This window comes from Furipterus horrens, unplaced genomic scaffold (genome assembly GCF_987537825.1).
Source record: "Furipterus horrens unplaced genomic scaffold, mFurHor1.1.pri manual_scaffold_4, whole genome shotgun sequence".
Classification (NCBI taxonomy): Eukaryota; Metazoa; Chordata; class Mammalia; order Chiroptera; family Furipteridae; genus Furipterus; species Furipterus horrens.
This window is the reverse complement of record NW_028327174.1, coordinates 26218452-26245876: the sequence shown is the minus strand read 5'-3', so window position 1 is coordinate 26245876 and position 27425 is coordinate 26218452. Positions and strand designations below refer to the sequence as shown.

At 43.7% G+C, this 27425-nt stretch overlaps 1 protein-coding gene across 1 annotated transcript in view; it reads right to left on the bottom strand.

Moving 5' to 3' along the window:
- Positions 1 to 26895, bottom strand: part of FAM234B (family with sequence similarity 234 member B) — a 29196-nt gene extending 2301 nt beyond the window's left edge. The window contains exons 1-11 of the mRNA XM_090272872.1: positions 26770 to 26895; positions 20081 to 20479; positions 16966 to 17064; positions 13532 to 13720; positions 11018 to 11148; positions 7415 to 7562; positions 6934 to 7075; positions 5820 to 5963; positions 5545 to 5626; positions 2727 to 2882; positions 377 to 494 (exon numbers count right to left, since the gene is read on the bottom strand). Of these exons, the coding sequence (XP_090128998.1) occupies positions 377 to 494; positions 2727 to 2882; positions 5545 to 5626; positions 5820 to 5963; positions 6934 to 7075; positions 7415 to 7562; positions 11018 to 11148; positions 13532 to 13720; positions 16966 to 17064; positions 20081 to 20479; positions 26770 to 26806 (1645 nt within the window). The 5' untranslated portion in view covers positions 26807 to 26895. The remainder of the gene's footprint in view (positions 1 to 376; positions 495 to 2726; positions 2883 to 5544; positions 5627 to 5819; positions 5964 to 6933; positions 7076 to 7414; positions 7563 to 11017; positions 11149 to 13531; positions 13721 to 16965; positions 17065 to 20080; positions 20480 to 26769) is intronic.
- Between the last annotated feature and the right edge of the window lie 530 nt (positions 26896 to 27425).

The window sequence follows — 27425 nt, the reverse complement described above, 5'->3', positions numbered from 1 at the left end:
TAAAGGGTCAAGAAACTACTCTCATTAGTGATCACAGCCCTGGTGATTACAAATGATGCTCAGTAAACATCAGCTGAGTGCACGATGCCTGAATCATTGCCCCTCGGAACCCTTTAAGAATGGGACTGCATTTCCCCTCGGGATTCTGAGGGTACAGGTCCTCACCCTGTGAGCCTGGTGCTCTTCCCAAGGGAACCCTCCGGGAATGGCCCCAGGGCACTCACAACACCAGAGAAAACAAAAGTGGCTCAGCCCAGGGCCTGCTGTCACCTAAAAGCATACATCCCTCCCTGGGTAGGACAGTGGTATTCTCACACACAACCCGCGCATCCTCCCTGGTCTGTGTGCACAGATTCCCACCATCGCTGGGACTCACCCTCTGAAGCTGTGACTGTGCCCGTGGCGTTGGCCAGATCCAGAAGAATCGAGGGGAATGCTGGATGCAGAAGGTAGAGGTGGTGGAGGCTGGATGGCTCAGCTCCCAGGACGACCTCCTGACAGCAAGAAGCAAAAAGGAGAAAAGCTAATGGCCCTTGGATGACAAGGGCAGAGGAGGCAATGCTGGTGACTCACTTCTCTCAGATGCTAAGACCTGTTCCCAACTGCAAGGAGAGAGAAACTCCCAGATACAAGAGACATATTCCAGAGCGCTCAAAACACTCAGTACTCACTAACTTCATCAAACCACCACATTTAGAAAATTCTTTCTCCCTTATAAGAAAAAAAAAGTAAGACAGGAAATGTGCACGCCCCAGGACAGAAATCTGAGGTAGAGGCCCCACAGCCTCCTGCCACAGGAGCAGCAGAGCGCCGGTTCATCCCCTGCGGCAGGCGGGAGGTGTGAGGACAGCGTCTACGTAGGAAAAAACAAGGTGTGCTGGAGACGTTTCCTCTCTTTGGAGATTAAGGCCAATTGCAAGTGTCAGGCTAAAAGTCACAAAAATCTTATCATTTACAGAAATAAACAGAAGGTTGACCAGACAGGAACAAGTCATTAATTATAAGACAAAAATTGCAAGGCCTGAGTGTCAGTCTCCAGACTGTCAACAGCAGAACAAATGCACATTGGAACTTCCTTTAACTGCGCAACTTCTGTGCAAGGATGATATTTAGCAGGAGCACACGTGTGCAGCCATGCTGTTGTTAAAAGCACTGAAATATCGTGCACGGGTTAGTAAACAGCTGCTCTACTGAGCTCCCTGAGAGAATCTCCCCTCCTCCCCTTGAGAGGAAATGGAACCCCGACAAATGACTGTCCCACCTGCTTTTCTATGGTCGGCATAGGAGCAAGCCCACTAAGTGAGGAGAAATGTGAGCAGGAAGCTTGCAGCTACCACACTGCCAACACACACTCACAAAGTAGAAGAGGGCTGTTCCCACACACTCTTAGACCCCAGGCATGATGGGACAGATCTCTGACTTAGCAAACATGACAAGAAAATAGCCAAACTCCTTCCTCACTGCCTGCAGCATAAGCCCAAATTCCTTAGCATGAAAACCAAGGTCTTCACCATTTAAGCCATACCTGCCTTTTCCAGCCTTCTTCTACACCTGTTCACCTGCAAACCTCATGCTTCGAGAACATCTGAGGATTACCTAACACACGCTTCACTTGGTTCCATCCAACCTTTGCCAACCTTAGTCCCCTTAGACTATCTAACTACCCTATCTAGCTCATTTCCTCATGTTAGGACACTTCTGGTCCTTAGGTCCCCGACTTGCAAGCCACCTCTTTCATGGAAAGCTCTCTAACGTCCCCAGGCGAAATTAGTATCTTCATCCTTTTGTGCGTCCATCTAAAATTCTTATTTGTACTTTCTATTACAACATTTGTAACGTGCCTCTCTTTATGGTTATTTTTGGATGCATACATTTGAGAGTCATCTGGCCCAATCTCCTCACTTTATTAAATGAGAAAACCATGGTCCCATGTTAGGGAATAGCAGAGTTAAGACTACAATCTAGATGTTAGTCAATCTGATCTCAATATGAGGGAACATATTAGTGCCTTCATTCACAGATAAAGAGCATGAAGCTCAGAAAAGTTAAGGGGCTTGAAAGCACACAGGGGGCGAATTCAGGACTCTTCCTCCTCCAGGCTCCACTCCCACCCCCTGCATCCCATCAACAGGGACTGTCTGTCTGCTCTAGTGGACCAACACTACAGAGAACGTGGTCCCTGGCACATAGCAGGTACTGGTCAAGATGTGTTGAATGAAGTCAAGGTGGGTCTCTCTAAAAACTCACAGGCACCTCTTGTAGTGCCTAACTCATCAACTCTTTCAAAATACCACCGTATAGCGTTAGAGACTTTCTAAAATCTGCCTTCTATGTATTGGACCTTTTCTCCCATGAAACCTTCCCTGCCCAATCCAGACCCGTCATAATGCTCTCTCCCATCAACAGTGGTAGCGCCTGCGAATCATCTGTAAATGCGGACCTATAGGATCTCCAGAGCACTCTCTCTCCCTTATCCAGCCTCCCACTGTCGTAGCCAGTAGCCAAGGGGTTGTTGTCAGCTTTCACACCGCTGGACAGGAAAGGCACAGGTGCTAAGCAGAGCTCAGAGGAAGGAGGTTCCTGCTTTGCCCACTCGCAGGCTGCTTTGTTCCACCCATAACCACTTGTAAGTGTGGCTGATCTAATAAAACCTCCAGAGCCAGTCAGCCCTGCAGGGCAGCTGCCATCTGACAAAGTGACAGAGGGACTCGCCCAGGCTCACTCACGGAACTGGGAGATGCAGCTGACAGCTCTTCAGCCCAAAAGAGGAAGACGGACTTCTGGTCTGAAGTAACTGCTGAGGTGGTTGGTGTTTTTCTCATGTGACAGGGAACACTGTAATTCCAAGTAACAGAGCCCGAGTGCCCATCCACCACCATCATCTGTAAAAGAGAAGACAGTGAGTAGTGCCCATCCTCAGAAGGGCAGCAGGCCAAGAAAACACAACATACACATACACACACACTCACATTCAAATAACATATATTAACGGGCTGAGCTTATTGTGAACAAATCGGGTATTCAGAGAGCATTAAATAACAACTAGGACCCAGGACCCGGTTTTCTCCAGCCTTATTCCCACCCCATAGAGTTTAAAGGAATTCTCAGGTGGGAAGGGGACAGTATAAAGCATCCACCTCTCATTTCACACATGAGAAAGTGAAGGCCCAGGGACTGGAGGTGACCTAGATGCTGACAGCCCCAGACAGAGCTGCCGTTCTGCAGTGGTGGTGCTGAAACCAGATGCCGGCAGCAGCGCCTGCTTCCTGCTCCTTCCCTCCCCTACCTGCAGCAACCCTTTGCTCTGGGAACAGTGGCCCATGCACTAAGAGCTTTCTGTGTTTGTCACGGCATATGTAGCTCAGCCCTAGGGTAGTCTCAAGGTGAAAAGGCCACAGTCGAAACAGGCAAAAAAATAAATTAAGAGAAAATTCGCTCCTTTGTGGCAACTCTCAAAGGATAATTAAAGAAATGGAATTCATTAGCCCTGGCAGCATTTCTATCTCCTTTCACCACAAACACCTCACAGCCTGTCATCTGACAAAATCCCCCAGGAACTGCCCCGTCTCCCTCCAGCTCCAGTGTCCTTCTCTCATTCTCCTCAGCGTCCCTGTTCCTCAGTGTGTGCAGACTACACCTCTTCCTACAATCACTCTCCTATTCTCCCAGTCTCCCGAGCCTGGCCGTTCTCTGCCCATGCTCTGACTCTGCCTCACAAAGATCTCAGAACCTCCTAGAGAGACAAACGCCTCTGAGCAAGCACAGAGGAAAACAGGCCAGCCATTTAAGATTCCCCTTGACAGTCTTGGGAAGAAAAGAAGGCTAGAGACATCACACTAAACAATTGTATCCAGTCACATATTTCACTGACCTGTCACAATAACCTTACAAAGGTAGGAGTCAGTGTTGTGACTTGTTTTTCAGATGCAGAAACTGCAGGTAGGTGAAATTATGTCATTTACCCAAGGTCACCAAAAAGTAGTGGAGCCAAGATGAAAACCCAAGTCTTAACCCTCAGCATCACAGCCCTTTACCAACCTATCATACCTGCCCTTCTCCCTCAGCCCGGCTAGGAATGCCAGTGAAAATTCCAATCTCTACCTGAAATTCCTTTGAAAGACAATCTGACATTGCTTCTCTCCAGCACAGCACGGCTGGGAGACTCTCCCTGAAGTGACTCTTATATTATCAGTTCTCTGCTCATGACCAAAAAAAACCCTACTACATCCACACCTCATCCAAATTCTCAACCTTGCCTTCACGGCCCTCCATCTGCTAAGCTCACTCTAGTCTCTGGCGGGAACGCCCCTCAGCCTATCCTTGTCTGTCCATCCTGCAAACCTCTTCTCCGCACCCAGGATTCTGCCCATCCAACCCCTGACCAGCACACAGCGTCTCGTGACTCCCTTCACTCAATCTGCTCTCCACATCCCCGTGGCATTGTGAACCTCCATTACACTGCTTACCATGATGTGGCCAAGCTGTGTGTGAACAGGCACCCCAATAACTATGAGTTACAGACAGTGGCCTCGTCTTCGGGCCATGTCTCCACAGACGTCATCTGCGTATCCAGCACAGAGTTTGGCACACATTAGAGGTGATGATTAAGTGCGTGTGAATTATCTCTCAGGGAACAGTGCACAATAAATACTTACATATTTTACAGTGAAGACAAACAAAAAAGCTAGGTCAATTATCAAAAAGAAATTTTAAAAACTCCAATTCTGCTTGTAATGTTAAAGAAATGAAAATTGTCTATTCAGTGTCCTTGGGCCATGCTACACCGTTCTGTCTCCGGGCCTCTGGTCTTGGTGTTCCAGACCCAGCATGCTTTCCCATCCACCCCCTCACAGAAATACAGTTCAACGTTTTTAAGGGAGGGGCCCAAGTTTCTCCTTTTCATATTTATTTGTTTATTTTTAGAGGGGGAGGGAGGGAGAAAGAGAGGGAGAGAAACTTCAATGCACTAGAGATACATTGATAGGTTGCCTCTCGCCCCCAACTGGGGACCTGGCCCACAACCCAGGCATGTACCCTGACTGGGAACTAAACCAGCAACCTTTTGGTTCGCAAGCCAGTGCTCAATCCACTGAGCCACATCAGCCAAGACCACAGTTCAACTTTCAAGACCCTGCTCATAGTTCCCTCTTTTAGAAAGCCCTCTATAACAATGTAGCCACTCGAGATATGCTGCCACCTCTGAAATCTTAGGTGAGTATTGTATGTACTGAAATATTAGACTTATTTATGCCTGCCTTTCCTCACCCAGAGATGTCAACAAGGCTCCGATGGCCTAAGTGTAAGTTAGGATCCAAAAGAAGGAATCCCTGTGCAGGAAGAAGGTTAGCTAGAAAAGCTTCCAATGCTATAGATTTTAGCATGAATTGTAAGTTTTCATTTTATCCATTCAGCTAGACTTTGAGTCATTTGAAGGAAGGGACCATATTTTTAGGTTGCTTTTAAATCTCCCAGTGCCTCACACAGGGCTGTACACAAAGTTATAGTTTATGTAAGTTTTTATTGACTTAAGTCCCAAGGTTTTACCTTTTTCATCCCAGCTCCATCCTGTATCTGCAGAAGGAAGTCTAATGTCTGATCGTCAGTGAAATACCCAGGAGTAGGCTGACTACAAATAAGAACAAAGTAAGTGATTGGCAGTGAATAAGAAAAAAAAGAAAAAGAGAAAGAAAAAGAGAGAAACAATAAACTCTTTCCCTCCCTTCTGCATCAGTTCCAGATAGCAAACAATTGTTTGGGCAGTTTTTAAACACAGGAAAGTGAATCAAAACAGCAAACTTGAGAAGGAGCACACTGCAAACCTGCGTAGGCCTTGAAGTCTCAACGTCCAGGAAGGTATGAGATTCTGCCCCCGGAGCAGGACAAGGGCCTGTCTGGTTGTAATCAGGAGGTTGCTGCAATTGGAATCCGATGCCTTCACCATCTGGAGCTGCTCAACACCACCACTGAATCACCAAGACCCCAACAGTTAGTCTCTAGTTTAGCTGAGATTCCTGACCCACTTATTTGGCCTTTTTCTCCCAGTATACACGTTTATTTATACTCTTGTATTCATCTCCCACCATTAGGTCTGTCATTCCAGTTGAATATAATTTTCCTGACCTTTAGAAACCAAGGATTCCTAGAAAATTCATGCAAGTTCATAAGGAACCTGCATAAGTCTGGGAAAGAAAACAGAGCCAAAAAGAACAGGGAAGGGAGGTGGAGATCTGCGCAGGGGTCCCGAAACTGTCATAAGCTTGGACAGCAACTCCTGGTATACATGTTATCACATCGTTTCTTTCTCTGTACAGCTGGGACCATTTTATTTCACATCTGTCAAATTCACTGGAACAACATGTTACTGCCTCAGAAAACGCTAGAAAATTATTTGAAACTTCTAGTATTAAAAAAAAAAAGAAAACAATTATTACCCAGGTTGAGGGTTAAATGGGTAAAATCCACTGCATATGACAGACAAACTACACGCTTTTAATTAAGAAATAAACAGGAACAAAAAATAAGATTTCATAGATGCTATCCTCACTTCTGCCAAAGTGATTCTTCAACTCAGAGAAAACTGCAGGAAGAATAGAGCAGATACTGCAGCACAGTTTTACAGTTATTTTAAATAAATCTATCTCCCTACCTGGAGGTTCTCCAGCCTCACCCTGCCCCACTCTGACTCAGAACCTAAACAAATATCCTTCCTTGCAACCTATGTGCATAGGGATGACACATAATGGTCACTAACACATGGATATCAACACATTATGTTATCAAGAAAATTTGTCTCTCATGTTAACCAGATCAGAAGATGGTACAGTCAAGCTATCACTGTTGTCCCCCAGAACTCTGCCTCCACATTCACCAGCCCAACCAATCTCAGACTCATGGCGCATGGGTGCTTCAAAGATCTCAGTGATAAGGTCCTACCTGTAAATGTCAATCAGTTCGGACAGGTTGACGGATCTTCGCTTCTCCCACTCTGGCTCCTCTATCTGCAGAGAAGGTGGTGAGCTGTCTCGATTTTGAGCCTGAACAAAAATGTCCCGCAGGGCGACAGCTTGGATATTTCCTAGCACCACAGGAAGAGCCAACACTGAGAAGCTGAACATAACAGAACTCTCCCAGGATGAGGACCTGTCTAATACAGCCCGCCCAGACTGGTCCAACACGGAGTGAACTGGGAGGTGATGATGCAAATGCTAAACAAAGAGTCTTCCCTTTACAGAAGGCAGCAAGAGAAAACAGAACTAATAACCTACAAAGGGTGGGGGTGGCGAGCAGTCCCTACTATAGGAGGTGAGGAAAGGGCTGGTGTCAGCCATTCCCAAGCTGCCACCCTATCTCACAAGAGAGACCTAATCACATACATCAATGGGGAACAGTAGCAGAAACCAGTCTTGCTTCTTACCAAAGCCAAACAGGATGTAGACAGCCCCGTTCGCGGTGATGTAAACCTGAGGACCAATCAGATTCCCCTCTCCCACGATGTTGTACTTCACAGGTCGGCCCACTGGACTCCCTGTCCGGCCAGACACCAGCAGAAAGCACAAATCTTGCTGAAGAATTGAAAGAAGAAGGTCCAGTCAATAGAAGCCCTATCATTTCCTAATCAAATAGTTTCTGCACTCAATCATTGCCTCATTGTTAGCTAAGGGTTCAGAAAGTTGGAAAGCACCAAGCCAAACCTGCTTTACTTTATTTCCCTCTAAGTAAGAAAGAGAGGCAAATGTCCAAGTCCCTCATTAAGATACCCGCAAAGGGCATCTTTACTACAGCTCCAGCAATTTCTCTGAGACCAGAATTCTAGCCCAGAGCTAAATATAGGACAGCTGACTCCCTGGGTCTCTATTCTCACACCCTGAAATTCCCAGTCATTTTTGGTCCCAACAAGCATCAAAACATGACATGTCTGGCCTGACCACTCTCAACCTTAGTCTAAAGCAAAGATATGCAAACTTCTCCTGTGAAAGGCCAGATGGTAAATAGGTTAGGTTTTGCCAGCCAAATGGTTTCTGTAGTATCTACTCTACCACTGTAGCATGAAAGTGGCCATAGGTAATACATAAATGAATAGGCCTGTGTTCCAATAAAACTTTATTTACAGAAACAAGCCATGGGCCAAGCCTGGCCTGCAGGCCATAGTTTGCCAACCCCTGCTCTAGAGGATTTTCTTTTAGGAAAAGAGTCGCTGGTTGGGAAATATGAGGATTGTATCGATATTGTGATTTCAGTAAAGATTTTGACAAAGTTTATCATCCTGAGTTCTTATGAACAAGAGAAAGGCAAATAATTTTCATTGTACCCAGAGGAGTCAATGACAATCCAGAGGAAGGTTTTATTGGGATGTCACACCACTCTGCTTTTGTCCCAATCCTATTATCATTCTTATCGAAGACTTGAATGAACAGAATTCAAGCTTATCACAAAGCAGGGAGGGATAGATAATATGCTGTAGGACAAATTTAAAATTAAAAAAAGTCTTAGGCTGTAAGATGTGTCAAAATCTGGAAGAAGAAATTGGGACATTAATTAATTGATTAACTAAAAGATGTGGATGTTTTAACTAATGATAAACAAACACTGAATCTTAGAAAGGCTATCACAATCTTTGGTTGCACTAATTGAAATACAGAGTCTGTATCAAAAGAAGTAACAATTTCCTTTTGTTGCTAAAACTGATATTAGAAATAGAATACTGTTTTCAAATATGGCTGCCATATTTTAAAGGAGATACAAATATATTGGAATGAAAAGAGAAATAAACCAAAAAAGAGAGGCCTGGACTTCATATAGTATGAGGAACAATATGAGAAATTGCGGATATTTAGCCTTTAGAGGAGTATGCTTAGGGGACGAAGTTCATGGGCAAAGGGCTTTCACGTAGAAAGAGAATTAGATCCATTAAGAATAGCTTTACGTGGCTGAAGCTAAACGATGAATGAAAGCTATGGGAAGGAAGCTTTCTCATCAATGACAGGATTTTCTGAACCTGACCAAAAATGAAATGGACTGCTTCCCAAATCAGTGGTATTCCCATCAGCCTGAGTGCTCAAGGAGGGAATGGGCGCCAATGGGTCTGGAATACTGAGTCAGAGATGACGGCATGGTATGAGGGGTTGCCCACAGAACTTTTACGGCCCCTTCCCACTAATGTTCTAGGCCAGATCAGCTCCTCTAACCCCACACTAGGTCAGCTGCCCCAAGCCCACCTCACTCTAAACCCAGATGTTGGTATTTAAACTTTCTAAGTCATAGACCTAATACGCTTCCTTCCTTGTGAAGAAAGAGCCTCCCATATCTGTAGCTTAGAGTAAACAGGTTACTCAGCTTCTCTGTTGCTGGTATAGAGGTCAAAAGCAGTCAGTATAAAGATAAATCTACTGCTCTAAACCCATCTCTTCTCCAAGATTTTTCTAATATAGTCTATCACGTTTTAGGCAGAATAGAGACCATTCCATAACTGTACGCTATTCTGCTAATGGGTACATTCTCTGAGGCAAGTTGGGCACATTTTGTTTTCTGGTAGAGACAAAAGACCAGAGGCACAAAGTAGGACTGGCAGGATGCCAGTTCCTCTAGTGGAGGCTACCTCACCACGAAGGGGCTCTAAAGGGTCTCCCATCGACCACCACTGGGGTCCAGGTTATAAACTTGTTCAATGTCTTGCTAACCATAATTTCACTGAAAAGAACCCTCCACCCTGACTTCTCACTTTGGGACCTTCAGAGAATCACTGCTTGATGGCTGTACTCACTGAAATTGGGCCTAGACCCCATCTTTAGTCACAGTGACCGGAATAAAAAGATTATGTGAATAATTCCAGAATTCTTGGTTCAGTCTACCTCAAGACCAACCAGCCAGTTGAAGAAAAGCTCATGGAAAGTCCCATTAAAACTGACTGGCCTTCAGAAACTCCCCTCGTCTCACAGACGTGAGGTTCGCCCGGTGTACCAGAACAGCACACCCTGCAACACTCGTGACGGTGCGGCACTTTAAGGAAGTTCATGGTGCTCCTGGCAGAAAGCCATAAAATACTGACAGAATTAATTTTGTTCTAAATAATAGTACTTGCAGATTTTACAACTCCACTCCATCTACGCATTACAAAATTCACAAGAGCAAACACAAGGTCTATTAAAATTAAAATTATCAAATGAGACCAAATGATCTGTATCCACATTTTTTCTACAACTATTCTTTCCAAACTGTTCAATTCTTTCGTCCACAAACCTTTCCTGGCAGACTCACACTCGGAAGTCTTAGACTTTGACATAAACTCCGAGAAAAACTTCAGGAATAAAAACTTAACATTGAAATAATTATGTTCATTAATTCTGTAATTCAGGGAGAAAAAATACCTAATAATTATTTTACCTAGGCAGAGGATAATTAGTTCCAGGGAAGCATAATTCAGGAGCACAATTTAAGGACCACTGTACTGGAATTAAAGTTTGTGTTGTCACAGCCGAAACTACAACTCTCTTTTCTTTGGTCATTCTTGTTATGTCTTATCCAACATATAATCTTTTCTATATTTGTTTTTATAAACTTTCTACAGTCTGTCTTTTGTTTTATAGTTGTAATAAAAGTTAAATATAATAAAACTAACAACACATACACATAGGCAGTACTCCAGGCACTTCCAATATGTTAGCTCTGACTCTCTAACGATCCTGCCAGTAGATACACCATTTCTAGTTTACACACAAAGAGGCCAGGACTGGGGCGGCTTACCCAAGGCCGCAAAGCTACAAAGTGATGGGGCGCAATTCAAACACAGATCTCCCTGGCAGCAGAGCTCCACCATGCCACAGTCAATGGGACCATAGCGAGACTGCCAGGGAAATGGGTTCATAATGATAATTTAACCATTTAATTTCACAAAGCAAATTTTTTAAAATCTAAGCCCTTATAAGAAGAGGTTTCAAGAAGCATTTATAATAATACTAAGAACTAACTAAAGCTGAAGCGTTCTCTATAAGAAAGACGGAGCAGTTAATACACAGCATACCTGTGATTGCCCAACAGCCAGAACCACAAGATCTCTAACGCCATCTTCATCCACATCTGGCAGCACCACCCCTGGGGCAGCCAGGGTACTGTTGGATAAGTAGTTTGGGTTTAAAGACCAAACAGTTTTCCCTAGGGAAGGACAAACACAAGGATCACAATTAAGGCTTTCTGACTCCGGATGAGGCAGCAGCAATGCCCCCAAGCCAGAAAAAAAAACAAAACAAAACACCTCAATGGCTGAACAACAGAAAGCAACTCCTACTTTTTTTTTCTTTTAGTTTTTATCTTACTGGAGAGGAAGGGAGCAGGGAGTGTGAGCTCAAATCCTCAAGTATCTAGCTAACAAGCCCCTGTAATAATGTCACAACTAGACTTTGTTAGATAAACTAAGGTACTAAAGTCTCTCCAGAAGTGATACCAATAGACAGCCCGTCTGGACTTCTGGGAGCAGACTGAGGATGGGAAACAGGAGGGGTGCAGAAGAGATGGAGCTAGGCCCCGGGAATGGAACCTGGGAGCCACTGCTGCACCGAGCCACGCTGCTCGGGGCACTGAGGGCATGGCGTGCAGCCAGACAACACCTTCGTGAACCACCCCAGGTCATGGCAAGGACACTGGGTTTCACAGCACTTCTGCAGGACTGTGAGGTCCTGCTGACCCAAGCTCCTGCTTTGCAGACACGCTGCCACTGGTGCGCGGGTCCTGCTCCTGACCAGATGCCCTGTCCTTCCCACTGCTGCCGGCCTCAGTGTGGCCTGAGGCCAGGCTGGGTTCCCAGGGTCCCTTCACTTAGGCTTTTGGTTCAGTCTCTCTCTGCCAGTGGGCAACTTGCTTCACAGGGAGACTGGGGCATGGGAGGCTCAGAGCTGACAGAGCACCATGGGAGTCTCCCCCATCAGCCATGATGGTGACAGGATATACAAGGCTAGCAAGATAATTGGATAGAGGAAAGAAGGACTCCTACCCCCTTCCAGTACCAGACTGAGGGTGGGACCAGGGGAGGGCAGGTACCTGTGCAATAGAAGTTAAAATAGCAGCAGGGGTGGGGGTGCTGGCCCAGAGACGCCTGTCAGTCTGCCCAGGGGAAAGAAGGGATTGGTTGAGAACTGGACCCACCCAAAGCATACAAAAGTTTAGGAAGTTAATTGGTTGTTCTGAGAAAGCACCTGATCCATCCCACATCCGAAACTAATATAAACCCAGGGAAAGAAAGACCCTCTCTCTTGCTCATTGCTCCCTGCTCAGAACCTGCACCGGGACAGTGCACCGGCCTGTCCTCTCCATGGGCCATGTGACCTTAGCAGTGACCTTAGCAGTCACATGGCCCAGGCCTCCAGGAGGCAGTCTCTGTCTCTCTCGCTGAGCTGGTGGAGCATTCACCAGTGCAATCATGTGCTTATGGCCCAGGGGCACAAGACCTTGTGGCCCTAGAAGTTGCATGGCTAATGGCTGCACCGGCTCCACACACAGCCTCCAGGGGGGAGCCTGAAGCTAGAGAGCAGCTGGGAACAAGCTAAGCTGCCTGATGACCAAGGGACGGTACTTTAAAATGAAGCAGGAACTCCAGGCACTGCCTGTTGTTTTGGTTCTGCTGAGGATGGCTGGGTTTTGTCTGGGTTTTGTGGAGGAGATGAGCTTTGAGACGGGGAGTCCTCTGTTCTCCAGGTCGTTCAACATCCAAATGAAAAACCTTTCCTTTCTCACCAGTTTCTCTTGAGTTCGCCTTTTGGTGGCAGTGTGTAGTCAAACCCCCATTTTTGTTTGGTAACAAGAGGAGCCCTCTTGTCTGGTACAGAGGAATTGATCTGTTAGAGATTATTGTAACTATTAAGGAACCCCCTGGGCAGCCAACCAGAAGACTAATTCTCTCCTAACATGTGTTCACGAGTAGAGAAATTACAGGTTTTCAAAATGGCCTCGACTTTAGAGTTAACTCACATTCCAATTTTTTTTTGTACTCAGAAGTACCCCACAACCAAACTCCAACCTCTAAAACTGGGAAGAATGAAATTTATTCAGCTTCACTTGCGTTCAAGGCAGTAACAAGCATACTTGCAATATACTTATGACTCTGTAAAGAGTCTTCATTGTATGTGATCCTTTTTCATTCCTTTTGTCATGTATGTCTGAATGCAATAAGAAGGTAAAGGCCAACTCAACATGACTCAATAAACTTTACTTTCTTCACTGACATATTTTAAGTAGTTAATGCCCGAGTTTACACCTGGACCTATATATATCAAATATGAAGAGACAATGCTCAGCTGTCTTTTGTGCAAATAACAGAGTAGGGAGACTATTTAGAAACCAAAGGCCTCAAGGTAGTTTCTGTTCAGGTTAAACCATGGATGTAGCACTCAATCTGTTACCTCTTTCTGTTATCTCCCTAAATAACACCTTCCAAAATAATGAATGAGATTTTCCACCACGTGAGAATGGAACAGTCCCTTGTCACCCAATCTGAGATTATGGCTCACTGGAGCAGAGGTCTTTTGTGGCAAATGATCTTTACCTGATGTCGCATTGAATGCACTGAACATCTTGTGTGTCCCTGTCACAAGGCAGATGGTCCCGGCCACACTTCCTGGCATCAGATCCAAACATGTAATGTCTCGAGCCTCCTCGAGGAGAGTACTAGACCAGAGCGTGCTGCCATTCATCCCCGAAAGGCACACGAGAATAGCAGTTGGCCTTGAGGCACCTAAAAGCAACAAGAGACAGAAGAAAGGAAAACAGGCAGAGAAAATAAGAGGCCAGAAAACCAAAATAAATGGTGGAAAGGCAGCAACCCACACCTGCGTACTTAGCTCCCTCCCATATTTCTGGCAACAAGGTCTGAAAACTGAGTGCCTGTTGTGTCTGCTCAACACATCTCTCGTCCGGGACAAGAGCCGTGGACCGTCTCCAGGCTGCCTTATGCAACTCTACTCTTGCACCTCTCCCAACACATTTGTCTCCGTGTCACCTGAGTTCCACAAAATACTGATATCCTTAAGGACAAAGACTGTTGCATTAACTTCTGTACCCTCAGTGCCTTACAAAGCCCTAGTAAGTGGCAGCCAATTGTTTTCTAAATTAAAAACGAACAAAACATCAAGAATATGAAAAAGAGGCCCTGGCTGCTGTGGCTCAGTAGATTGAGCGTTGGCCTGCGAACCAAGCGTCGCTGGTTCGATTCCCAGTCAGGGCACACGACTAGGTTGCACATCAGGTCCCCAGTTGGGGGCGTGAGAGGCAACCACACAGTGATGTTTCTCTCCCTCTCTTTCTCCTTTCCCCTCTCTCTAAAAATAAATAAACAAACAACAAATAAGTTATTGTTTTTTTAAAAAGAATATGAAAAAGTAGTTAATGAGAACAAAAAAAAGAAAGAAAAAAAGAAAACAGGAGGGAAAGGTGTGCTCAGAAAAGTGAGGCCAAACTAGAATTTCTGCGGAGCAGGGAGCAAAATACCTGAATTCTAATCATCATTAACAAATGCTCCCTGAGAGCAGAAAATAAAATATTTTTAAAAGTAAACCTGAAGATTACACTTAGCAATGGTCAGTAGGTCTTCCTGGTTTAGAGTTCATTGGAATCAACTGATTTGGCCACAATCAGGACAGAATACTTGGAAAAACTTAACACCTAGGCCCAAGGCTAGCTAGTAAAGAATTGGAGTAGCTCACCTCTTTAATGAATAACATTTTATGTCAATTAACATAGTAAAATGATAAAACTTCTCTGGTGCCAGCTTCACATTCACTTCCAGCATGAGATACTGACCCATCTCATTCACATTTTCCACCTCCAGCACAACTAACACAGCTTCATGGTACCTATTCCTCAGTGTTGCTGATAAAACAGACAACCTAAAAACAAGGGATGAGCTGTAGCTCTCTGTTTCAGCCTTGGTTGCCAGAAGCAGTGACACACATGATAAATCATGGTAATAAATATCAACATCCAGACTTTTCAGGGATGCTATGAGTAACATACTGTGCTGGCCTCCGTCCTTCAGGACCCTACTGACTCCACATTAATTCACTGACTCATCTTTTTCTGGACAATGATGGGTTATCCCTTCCCCACTAGTCTGTGACTCCTTGAGGTGAAGACCGCACTCATTTTTTTTAACTTATTATAACCAGCACAGCTCTATGTAAGAAACACAACAGGCATTCAATACACAGATACTGAATGAATGGATGAGCAACAGAGCAAACAAATAAAAAAACACAATCCTTCTTATGCTCAGTGGCACAGATCTTTGAACCCACTGTCTGGGGCTATGTGCACAACAGTTTGATATAAGGGTCAAAAACATGAACTCCACAGCCCAACTCCCAGGATTTGGAGCCCAGCTCAATCAGTTACCAGCTGGGGGATACTGGGCAAGTTCTTCAGCCTCACTATGTCTCAGTTTTCCCATCTGCAAACAGGGAATAATAATATTAATCTACTTCATGGGATTGAGGGATAAATTCATCCATAATATATGTTATGGACTTACAATGGGGCATAACACATAAAAAGTACCATATGTTAACTACATTATTATTTTTACAATCTATGGCCAAATCAGGCTGGTTCGTATTGTGTCCAGCCAAACCCAAGACCTTGTCATTGTGAGTCATGATATGTAGAAAACATGCAAAATACCAAATGACCAAAAAAAAAATCTCAATGTAAAAGTGGATGGGGGACATTTTTACTTCAAAGGCTACCTAAGGAGCCACAGGCAGGAAAATAATATAACTCAGGATCAATCATATAAAAGTCAGTTTCTTGCCTGGAGGTTCTCTCTTAACAGAGCTATGCCCAAATTGCTTCTACATAGTGCACAAGTCCCAGAAAGGTATTTCTTATAACATCAGAGAGGCACACAGCCTAAAATTCTCTAAAATGGACCTAGATGATTAAAAAGTCGCTACTAAGGCATCCTCAGCCTCAAACTTGAGTTCCTGCATCAGTTTGCAGACTATAGTTCAAACGCATTTTAACGGAGGCTATAAGACAAACCAAAGCTCCCACATACCTATGCAAAAAATGCAGCATTTTTTTTTTCAGTTGACACATGTAACAGCTGAGGTCCCAGGAATCAGCACACTCAATTAGGATAGGTTACAAAAAGTTTAATAAAGAGACAAGATGTGGTTAGGGCATAGGGAGACCACCAGGAACAGTACGGTCCCTCAGAACTGTTACTGTTCCCAGGCCCAGAGGGACAGTGGAGGAAGTGATTACTGAATCCAGAAAGTCCTATAAGAGGATCACCTTGACAGGAGCCGCAACCTATGATCAAGGATAAAGCTAGACTGAGGAACCCCGGCAGGGAAGCAGCCAGAGGAATACACACTCTCTCTCGCTCTCCTCCTCCCCTCCAGTTTCTTGCCTGTGCTTGCCATTAGCCAAACCCAGCTGGAAGTCTGCAGGCAAGGGAGACCCTTGACATAACCCACACAGGTCAGCCTCAAAAAGCAGAGAGCAGAATGGAAAGCAGAGACAAAGGAGTAAACAGAAGGAGTAATAGGAAAGCACCCAGCCAAGGTGTGAAAGATATATTAGTACATGAACAAAAGCTTCCTGTCAGGGATGGGAAGGTGGGATCATCAATGTTCATTATAATCCAAGAGGCTATGGAAAACTGGGAGGAAACGGAAGAAACCTAAGAACTGATGCTGAGCACCGCAGGTATGTAGGCAAGTCACTTCCTCTCTGGATCTCAGCCTCTTTACCAGACTGGTGACCACTAAAATTTCCTTCCAGCTATGGAGCTCTATGACCTCTTGAAATGAGCTTTACTGAAACACAGGAACTTGCTGATACATTTATCTTGTATGGCAGATCCATGGTGACTGATGCGGACCCTTTTCTACAGTGCCCCTCAGGAGAGGCTTTCACTTAGCTCACAGCCCCTCTGATCGAACCCTTCCTGTAGCAGCCTCTAAAAGTCATGTCTCTTACCGACTGCACTGCCATTCCTTGAAGTTGCAAAGGAGAGAAGTACATCACGCAGGCCATCTCCATTCACATCAGCCAACTCCAGTGGTGACAGGTCCCCACCTGATGAAGACAATTTTTAAAAATCCTTAGCAAGTTATCACAAACCAGTTAAAAAAGAATGAATATACAGTGCCAGCACTTCCATAACAATCAGGCAGATTTTTGGTTCCCAGGTAAGAGAGAATAGACACAATTCTGCCTATTTCTCTCGCTAAATATAGCTGAAATCCCTGGACATTATACATAAAACAAATATAAGACTCTGGAAGGTGGTGAGAAAGCAGGGACTGCCTGGGGACTGTGAGACCTAAGGACTGACAAGGTGATGACTCTTCTGGGTATTTTTGGCCTCATCTACCCCAGACTAGGTGCTGCAGAAGCTGGCCACCCAGAAATGCCAACAGGTACAGACCATAAAGCCCCCAGAAAAGCTGGCTCCCCTAGCCTAGCAAGACAAAAAGTTTTAGATAATAATGGCTCTAGTCCAGCCAAACAACACAGATAAAACTGTGACCCCACCCCCACAGCCAGGTGGGAAGCCTAGACTTCCATCCTTGCCTGGTGGTGACAACCAGGGTGGTGTCAGCAGAGGCCTAGTGGATGCCTGGATTTCCTTCTCTAGCTGGCAGTGACAACCAACCCCTCCCTCCCAACAGTATGGATCCGGAGAGAACTCACGTATGGCTAGTGGAAGTGTAAACTGGTACAACCACTATGGAAAAGCTGAGGTTGAACATGCACATTCCGTGTGACCCAGCAATTTCACTGCTAGGTTTAAGCCCTAGCGAAATTCTTATATACTGCATCAGGAAGTATGTACAAGAATCTTCTTAGCAGCATTATATTTTTAAATGGAAGCAACCTAAATAAATGTTCATCAACAGTAAAATAGATTAATAAATCATAAGATAGACATACCATGGAAAATTACACGGTGGTGAAAACGAACAAACTCTAGCTACAGCACCTCAATATGAGAGAACCACAAAAATATTTTTTAATATGTTGAACAAAAAAGCCATTCACAGAACACTACATGATTACATTTATATAAAATTCAAAACCAGGCAAATTAGAAACTATATAGTTTACAGATACGTAAGCGGTAAAACTATAAAGTGAAGTTAAAAAAAACAGTCAACTCAGGAGAGTAGGGGCACAGTCAGGAGGGACATGCGGGGGTTTCAGAGGTCATTATGATAACCGATTCCTTAAACTGGGTGCTGGACATACCAAAAGTTTGTTACTTGTTTTTACACTGTATATAAACATTGCAAGAGCTCTCTTAGAAAAATCAGAAAAGAAAGGAGATACTCTATGTGTTGTAAACATAACTTAAGTCACAGGCACCCAGTTTTGCCTTATGGGAAAGAACAAAGAAATCATCAGAAGCTAATTCCACTATGATTGCAGAAATATCAGAGATGAAATATTTCTAGATCAAGATATTGTAGGGGTATACTGAATACTGTAGGGAAAGGAAAACTGTTCCTCTACCCTCTTAGGGTTTCTAGCTGAGAATGACATAAGACAGATTAACAAGAAATGCACTGAAATTTTATTTAATAAAATTGTACATGTACTAGAAGTCTCCACAGGGAAATGAAGACCCAGTGGTGGCTAGGCCTAAGTGTTTATATCCCAGGTTCAATAAGAGCCACTGTAGAGAAGTAACTGAACTATCCGTGGAGACCAGAGGAAGATAGGGATTTTAACAAGGTCTCTTTGTACACATTTCTCTTGGCCTCCACTTCCTGTCTCTGGTGCTAAGAATGTTTCTTTCCTCCTGGTATAGGAGGAACATCTCTCACATGGGAGTTTCATCTCCTGATTTTAGGAGGAATTGAAGTCAGAGAGGCCTTCTTGCATCTGCTTTGTTCAAGCGTCTTTAGGTCAAAATAATCAATATGCCAAAGCGACATATTTGGGGGTGGTGTGTTCTGAACCCTTCCAGCTTAATGCAGTTTACAAAAGACTGGACTGCTCAGCACTGACAGTTTAGATGTAATCGCCATTCTTGACCCAGAGAAAGCTATTTTAAAGAAACCTGCTCCAAAATGAGACAAAATAGCTACGACTCAGGCAGCACCATCTTAACTAACCATTAGGAGCAAGAAAGAAAAGTTGCTGCAAAAAAGCAATTCTCTTTTACTTGAAAGGAAACTATTTTAGAATTCAAATTAGGTCAGGTTTCTATAATCAACAAATGCCTGAGGGTCCTACAAGAGCACTGGCCTCTGGTCTGGCCAGGCCCTGAGCCTTACTTTTCTCTCAAATGGCTCCTCCTACAGCTTTGCTCCTCCCCTGACACAGTGCTGGCTGCATCAGAAACCCAGCAAACCAATGCTCTGTCCTATCTACGTCTAATTAAGACCAACGTCAGCACATCTTTTACCCAGTGCCCCTCCCCTCTGGAAACCACCAGTCTGCTCTCTGTGTCTATGAGTGTTTCGATTTTGTTTGTTCATTTATTTTGTTCTTTAGATTCCACATCAAAGTGAAATCATATGGTATTTGTCTCTCTGATTGGTTTATTTCACTGAGCATTAATACCCTCTAGGTCCATCCATGCTGTAGCAAATGGTTAGATTTCGTTCTTTTTTTATGGCTGAATAATACTCCATTGTATTAAGAAGTACAAATTGGTAGCCACAAAATAGTCACAGGGATGTAAAGTACAGCATAGGGGACCTAAGTCAATAATATTGAGATAATTATGTATGGTGCCAGGTGGGTACTAGAAATATCAGGGGAACACTTTGTACAGTGTATGATTGTCTAACACTATGTTGTACACCTAAAATCAATACAAAATAATATTGAAAGTAAGTGCAATTGAAAAATTAAAATTAAAAAAAAACACCAACAGAAACACAGCAAAGCAGTGATCTTCCCAGGTTTTCTGAGTTGCATCAATGCATCCTTCTGTTTTATTTCAAATCTTAAGCTCCTAAAGGCACCTCTACACACTGGGGGAGAAATGCTACATGACACAATGAATTTTTAAAGATGTGGAGGAAACTTTCAATATAATCAGAAGCTTTTCAGGATTACAGCTGAAACTCCTGCCACTCACCTCCCTGGGGGCCCAAGTGGCGGCTCCAAGTGCTGTGCAGATCTCGCGGGGGGCAGGGGATCAGGAAAGCACAGACGAGCACCAGGATCATTGAGATGAGCAACGTTAGCAGAAACACAGAGGTGCGCACATAAGACACAATGGAAGAGGTTGCCTTCTGTTCCAGGCCTCCGAGGGGTTCCGGGGGGTACCCCTCAGGGGTGACCTCTAAAAGATGTGGCTTTGCAGCCCCCGCCACATCAGCATCTGAGTCGGGCTCTGGTGCTTCTCCCAGGGGACTCTTCCCGTTTTTGACCCCTCCATTCTTCTGCTGCAAGTCAAGCACGAGATCGTCTTCACTCTCATCACTGTCGGCCTGTGTGAGGGGATCATACTCGCCTAGGTCCGGGCTTTTCTTCCCTGAAAAAACAAAAAGGAAGCTTCAAGGAGAACAAGGAAGAAAAAACCCTCACCAAGCACATGGCAACTCTACACACCTGGGAAAACACACAGAGCTGAACAAAATGAAATGAATCTAGATTTACAAGCTTGGACCTTGTGGCTCTTGTAAAACAGACACCAGCAGGGACGTAAGAACAGGGAGAAAAAAGGAAAATCACAGTGTTCGAGAATTACTGCCTGCATGTGTTTAAGAAATTGGAAAGGAAAAGAGAAAGCAAATTTCAAATACCTTTTTAGTTTTCGTTGTTTAAAACTTCTCTTAATGCGTTTGAATCTCTTTAATGAAAAAGACAATGGCTCTTATATCATCAACCTTCCATATGCCTAATGTGCATATTTTCTTAGATACATGATGTTCCTGGAACTTCTCTTAACTTTTAGGACCATATTTCTGCACACTGCATCTCACAGTCCAGTATTTGTGGCTTCCCAATTGTTTCTATGAAACAACTTAGAAGATAAATGCTCAATGCCACCCGGAGATGTTTCACCTGAAATTCACTCCTGAGGACCTTCCTAGGATTCGGATACCCTTTCAGTACACATTTCAATAAACAGTGTATCTCTAAAACTGCTATTCTGAGCACGTATTCTGAGTTGAGATTGAGCAGGAACACAGAGGTAGAAGGCTTGCCTTGAAGCTGGTTTACACAACAAGGACCTGTTTGTACTTAGACCTTATTTTTATTTGGGGTAGCAAAGAGGTGGAAATCACAGGAGGGCTTACACACACCTCCTCGCAAGCCACCCCCTGGCCCTCACTGCCAATGACTAGATGCTTTTATGCCTTTAGTAATATTATAACCAAGTAAAAACCAAGGAAAAGTTTTTGTTTTTGAAAATTACTTGGTAAGCTATTACTAATGTAAATTCTACTTCTGAATTCTTGTTGCTAATCTGTGCCCCTGGTCACTGTGATCTTGGTGATGGTCACTTCATATTTTATGTCTGTTTTGCTCACAACATGAAATGAAGCAATAAAACACTACATGGAGACCCATATGGGAAGTAAAACCTTTTTTTTAAATTGACTTAAAAAAAAGGGAGGAAGAGAAAGAGAGAGAGACAGGGAGAGAGAAACATAAATTTGTTGTTGCACTCATTTATGCGTTTACTGGTTAATTCTTGACTGCAGATCAAACCCACAACCTTAGCATATCAGGACAATGTTCTCATCCACCAAGCTACCTGGCCAGGGTCTATGGGAAGTAAAATCTTCAGTGTAAAGTTTAGTGTTTAGTACCTAGAAAGTCAATAAATATTTGATTAAAAAAATGAACATTCCAGCCCTGGATGGGTAGTTTAGTTGGTTGGAGCATCAAGGTTGCAGGTTCAAACCCCTTTTGGGGTGTCAGGTGTCAGGGTGTGTATGGGAGGCAACCTATTAATGTTTCTCTATCACATTGATGTCTCTCTCTCTCTCTCTCTCCCCCGCTCTTCCTCTCTTTCTAAAATCAACAAAAACATATCCTTGGGTGAGAATTTAAAAAGTAAAAAATAATAAAAGGGCCCAGATCCACTTTCAGGGGCAATAAATTGATTAACTGGCACAACAAACAAAGAGAAGTAATTGCTAAGTCAGCATGCTGAGGCCTTGTGACAAACTGGCAGCCCCCTGCTAGCCAGGATAGTGACATCCACCAAGGAACAGAAGTTGGGAACAAGGGATGTGAGTTAACAGGCCTACATTAAATTTTAGCTTCCAACTGCCCTAGCTCACTCCCCTGGCCCCAGCCTCTGCCTATATGTCAGCCAGCAGCTGCCCAAATAAATATGAATAACAATCAGAAAGAAGTCATTACTAGTAGTCATTCTGTAAGAGACTACAAAGTTCTACAAATATTCAAGAAAGGAGTTACAACAAAACATCAAACAAAAACCAGCTAAAGAACAAATGCTGGACAAATGATATATGAAATGTAAGAAATAATGAACAGATACTTCCCTAAGAAATTAAAGAAAATAGCCTTCTCTGAAATAAGAAAAAATATAGTATTTCTAAGGAGAAATGACAGTTCAATAGAGAAGATAACAAGTAAACAAGCAGGGCACAGAAAAACGTACGACAAAAATAAAATAATTTTAGCCCTGACTGGTGTGGCTCAGTGGATTGAGTGCTGGCCTATGAACCAGAAAAGGTTGCTGGTTTGATTCCCAGTCAGGGCACATGCCTGAGTTGCGGGCCAGGTCTCCAGTTGGGGGTGTGCAATAGGCAACCAGATTTCTCTCCCTCTCTTTCTCCCTCCCTTCCCCTCTCTCTAAAATAAATAAATAAATAAAATCTTAAAAAGAAAAGATAACAATTGCTGCTAATAAATAAATAAATAAATAAATAAATGAAATAATTTTAGAAAAGCTATCTTTGTTGGGGTCAGCAAAAACAACAGACACACTGAAAATAGAGACAATAAAGAACAGACCAGTGAAAATTAAGAAAATGAAATGGAAATAACAATGGCTGGCAATTCTGAGCCCTTATTATGCACCCTTTCAAGCCCTTTTACTGTCTCATCTAAGGAAGTCTTCTTAACAGCTATTTGAGGTAGGCACACTATTATCTCCATAGTAAAGATGAGGACACTAAGGTTTGGAAATTTAACTAACTGGTCCGTAGCTAAACTGCAAGTAAGTGGTGGTGCAAAGATTTAAACTCAGGCAATCTGGCTTTGAAGTCTGTACTGACTACCTACATGCCTCCCATGGAAATGAGCAAGGTTTTTAAAGGACTAGAAAGAGAGGAATGACTACAGAAGACAAAGGTGATCCAATAAATGTATAACCAAAGAAGAGAACTGAAAAAAAAAGAAAAAGAAAAATGGAACCAATATACAGCCCTGGCTGGTGTGGCTCAGCTGATTGGAGCGTCATCTCATGAACGGAAAGGTCACAGGTTCAGTTCCCAGTCAGGGTACATGTCTAGGTTGTAGGTTCTGTTCCCAGTCAGGGCATGTACAAGGGGTAGGGGTAGGGGTGGGGCAACCGATAGATGTTTCTTTCACATTGATGCCTCTCTCTTCCTCTCCCTCTGGAATCAATGGGTATATCCTTGGGTGAGAATTAAAAAAATAATAAAATAAATGATAGTTTAAAAGTTCCTGCAACAAAGCAAGACCTAAAACTGAAGAATAAACAATATAATGAGTCCCAAGAAAAACTGACACAGAATAATAAATACTGAAATGTATTCTAGCAAAGGCACTGAACTTCAAGGAAAAAGAAAGAAGCTTATCAGCATCTGGGCCAAGGGAAAAAGAATCAAGTCACTAATGATGGACACAAAAATCAGGCTGACTTCTCCACAGTAACATACATTCCTAAAAGACCATGCCACAAAACGTAAAAAGTTCTCAGAGAAAAAACACAAGGTGTGAAGTATAAGAACTCTGATCCAGACATGACATTTTTGAGGTAAAAAGGCAAGCATGCAAGAACTCAGAAGTTATCTTACTTTTGCATCTTTCTTTTAAAGATTATAGAAGATGTGGACCAATTCTTGTTCAAACCCTTAAGATAAATACTTACGTTTACACTATTAATAGTACATATTTTTCCAGACAGTTCAAAGATAAACCTCAGCTTAATTATTACTGACTGCAAGTTTTGATTAGAGAGCTCCTAAGTACATGTTTTTTCTATGTTTCACAGAAAGACAACGAGGGTATATGAATATATACTCTTTAGGCTGAGGAGCTAACAACAAAACCATGTTTCTAAGCTCAGGGCACTTTAGCACTCTCTTTGATGACTTCAGCCACCACCCACATTTTTAACCAACAAAAGGTTTTCAAAGAAGAAAGGAGAAGACACTGACTTCACAATATATCGATAGAAATGAGCTTTCCATACCAATCACTTTCCCCTTAGAAACAGTATAGAGGAAAACATAAATAGGGAAGAGATGCAACTGTCCTATCCCCAAAGGTTCCCAAGAACATATACTATAATACATACTATTCTATGACATGTACTATACTTTACATAGACTATACTATACGCGCTGTACTGTAACTAAAGGTAAATCCACATCATGGATTAGTTTATCAAGGGCACATCATCATTCTAAGTTACACATAATAAAGCAAATCATTGCAATAACATTATGCTGATGTTCCTTTCCGTGTTTGACCTTCAAACTTTTAAATGAACTAAAAAAATATATGCTTAAGAGATAAGCTGTCTCACGGGCTGCTTTATAAATGTCACATTGTCCTTCTGTTATTAATTAACTTCATTCTATGCACGTGAGCCAAACGTCTTTCCATCTTGAGCTTAGTGGAAGGGTATGAGACTGTGAAATACATGCCCAGCAACCGCTCTTTCTTCACAAGATTGAGGACATCTGTCATTAACTCACTATCACATCGGGCCTTCCTTCAAGTATCACATTCAAAAATGATCATGGTGCTAATGATGATAATAATAATAACTAACACTTACTGAATAACTAAAATTTGTCAAAGGTAAACAAACCTCTCAAGTGTATCCATCTCTTTTATTTTGCCAAATAACCCCATGATGGCAATATGTAATAGAGTGTGTGGAATACAGTGAATGTTCCATAATATTATTCTTACACATGAAGAAACTAAAGGTTAAAGAGATTAAGTAACTAATCTGGTAAAGACTGGATTTGAATCCAAGCCTGTCTTATACTCTTAGCCACTATTCTATTCTGCTCCCTTACACATAAAAATAGGAAGAACACCACTGTGATCCTTTCGTGATATATATGCAAATATTGAATCATTGTGTTGTACACTTATAACTAATATAATGTTATATATATTACTTCTGCCCCTTTAGAAAAAATAGCAAGGAAGTTAACTAAGGTAACATAATATAGTAAACCAAAGAGAACAGCAGTCTCACAATCCCAATTACAGTGTATCCAAAAACAGCTAAAAGAAAGCAAACTTTACTTAATATAAAAGCTAAAAATTGTATTTGGGATGGAAGGGAGAAAAGGCAAGAGTGAGGCAACTGAACCGGGTTAAATTCCCAGGCAGGGCACATGCTTGGGTTGCAGGCCAGGTCCCCAGTTGGTGACGCGCAAGAGGCAACCACACATCGATGTTTCTCTCCCTCTCTTTCTCCCTCCCTTCCCCTCTCTCTAAAAATAAATAAATAATTTTTTTTTTTTTTTTTTTTTTAAGTATCAAACATACTTGACTGCTCAGGGCAAGCTGCTGTCCAAACATAGGCCCAAAGACTAGACTGTTTTCTCTGTCCTATCAGATGACCAAGTTACTGTAACTGAATACTCCAGGGGGTAATAATGCCGCAGCCTCGGGATGTGAGCATGCAGAAGAGCTCAGAAGTTTGAAAGCAAGATTTTCTTGAGTTTTTAAAGCAAGATTTTCAAAGCAAGATTTTCTTGCATTCTCATCCTCAGAGAATAAAAGCAGAAAAAAAATATGTATTTACTAAAGTAGCAAGTTTCTAGCAGCACAGTTCCATTCTGAAGGTTAAAAACAAAACAACAAACGAAAAATTTGAAACGGCTGCCCAAAGTACTGAGTTGGCTCTGGAAGTTATCAGCGCTAGTGTGTCTTTAAAGAATATTCCACACTTTATCTGCAACTTGCAAGTGTCAAATCATTTCCCTCCTAAATGCTTAGCCTAGACAGTCAGAGGCTAAGTGGAATCAAAAGCCCAGGATCTAGCATTAAAAGACCCGCGGCATCCAAGTCCAAGCTTTTCCAATACTGCTTCGCGACTTTGGACAAGTCAATTAGCCAAGTAGCTCTCGTTTTCCTCTTCGGTAAACTCGGAGGGAAAATACCCGTCAAGTAGAAGAGAGGCTGCTCCAGAGGGTCACACGTCATCTTGCCGCCCCCGCCCGGCCACCCGCAGCTCAGGTGCAACCCTAGAGTGAGGAAGCTGGAGACTGTGCGGCACATCATCCGCTCGGAAAGGATGCTCCCTCACCACCCCTATCCTTGAGAGGGCAGCGACAGGCGCTCTGACATTCACCAGCGCAGCAGCATCGGCCTGTTCCCGGCCACCTGCCCCGCGCGCCTCCAGCAGTTCCTCCCTGCGGGTCTCCCAGGCTCGCCCCGCGCCCGCGATCCCCGACCCGCCTGGCGTCACTAACCCCAGCCCACAGGGACTGCACCGCTCGCCTCCGCGCGCCTGCAGCTCTGCCCGGGTTGGGGCTAGACCCCAATCGGCTTCGCCCCTAGAGCCTGGCTTTCCCGTCTCCCCAGGCCCGGCGGGGGCGGGATGGTCGCGAGGCTGCGACTCCTTACCCGGGAGCTTGAGTGCTCTGGACAGCACCGTCGCCATGGCGGAAGCTCTGGTGCGCGTGCGCGCGTCCGCGTCCTGTCGGGAAATGTAGTTCTAAGCGGGCGGTGCGCTGGGTGAGACCTGAAAAAGGTGGGGAGCAGCACTGCCCAGCAGGTTGAAGAGGAGGGGCCGCCTTCGGCCTCCAAGCTTGTGCACGCTCCTGCGGGCTCTTCTCTTGCCCACTCGGAGCCAGGCCCCTCACTTGGCAAGTGACCCGAGGCTCACCTTCCTCCTCAGTGAAATGGAGAGATGATAACTATCACGTAAGCTTGCAGTGAGACTGGAATGACATAACCGATGTTAAAGGAGGCTCGAGTTGAGAAATGCGCCGCAGGCTTTGGAGCCAAGACAGAGGTGATTTCAGGCCTGCCTTCATCCCTTCCTAGCTGGGCCATCGTGGGCAAGTCACTGGATATCACTAAATTTCAGCTTCATTTTTTTTAAATGGAGACAATACTATCTATTTCACAAGGTTACTGTGAGAATTAAATTATATAATCTATTTAAAACACACAGCGCACAATAGACAACTGTTTCTTTGTTTCTCAGGTAAAGGTCCAGGCTTCCTGGAGCCCTAACCCTCATCTCTTATTACCGGTTTATGTACACGACACCCTAT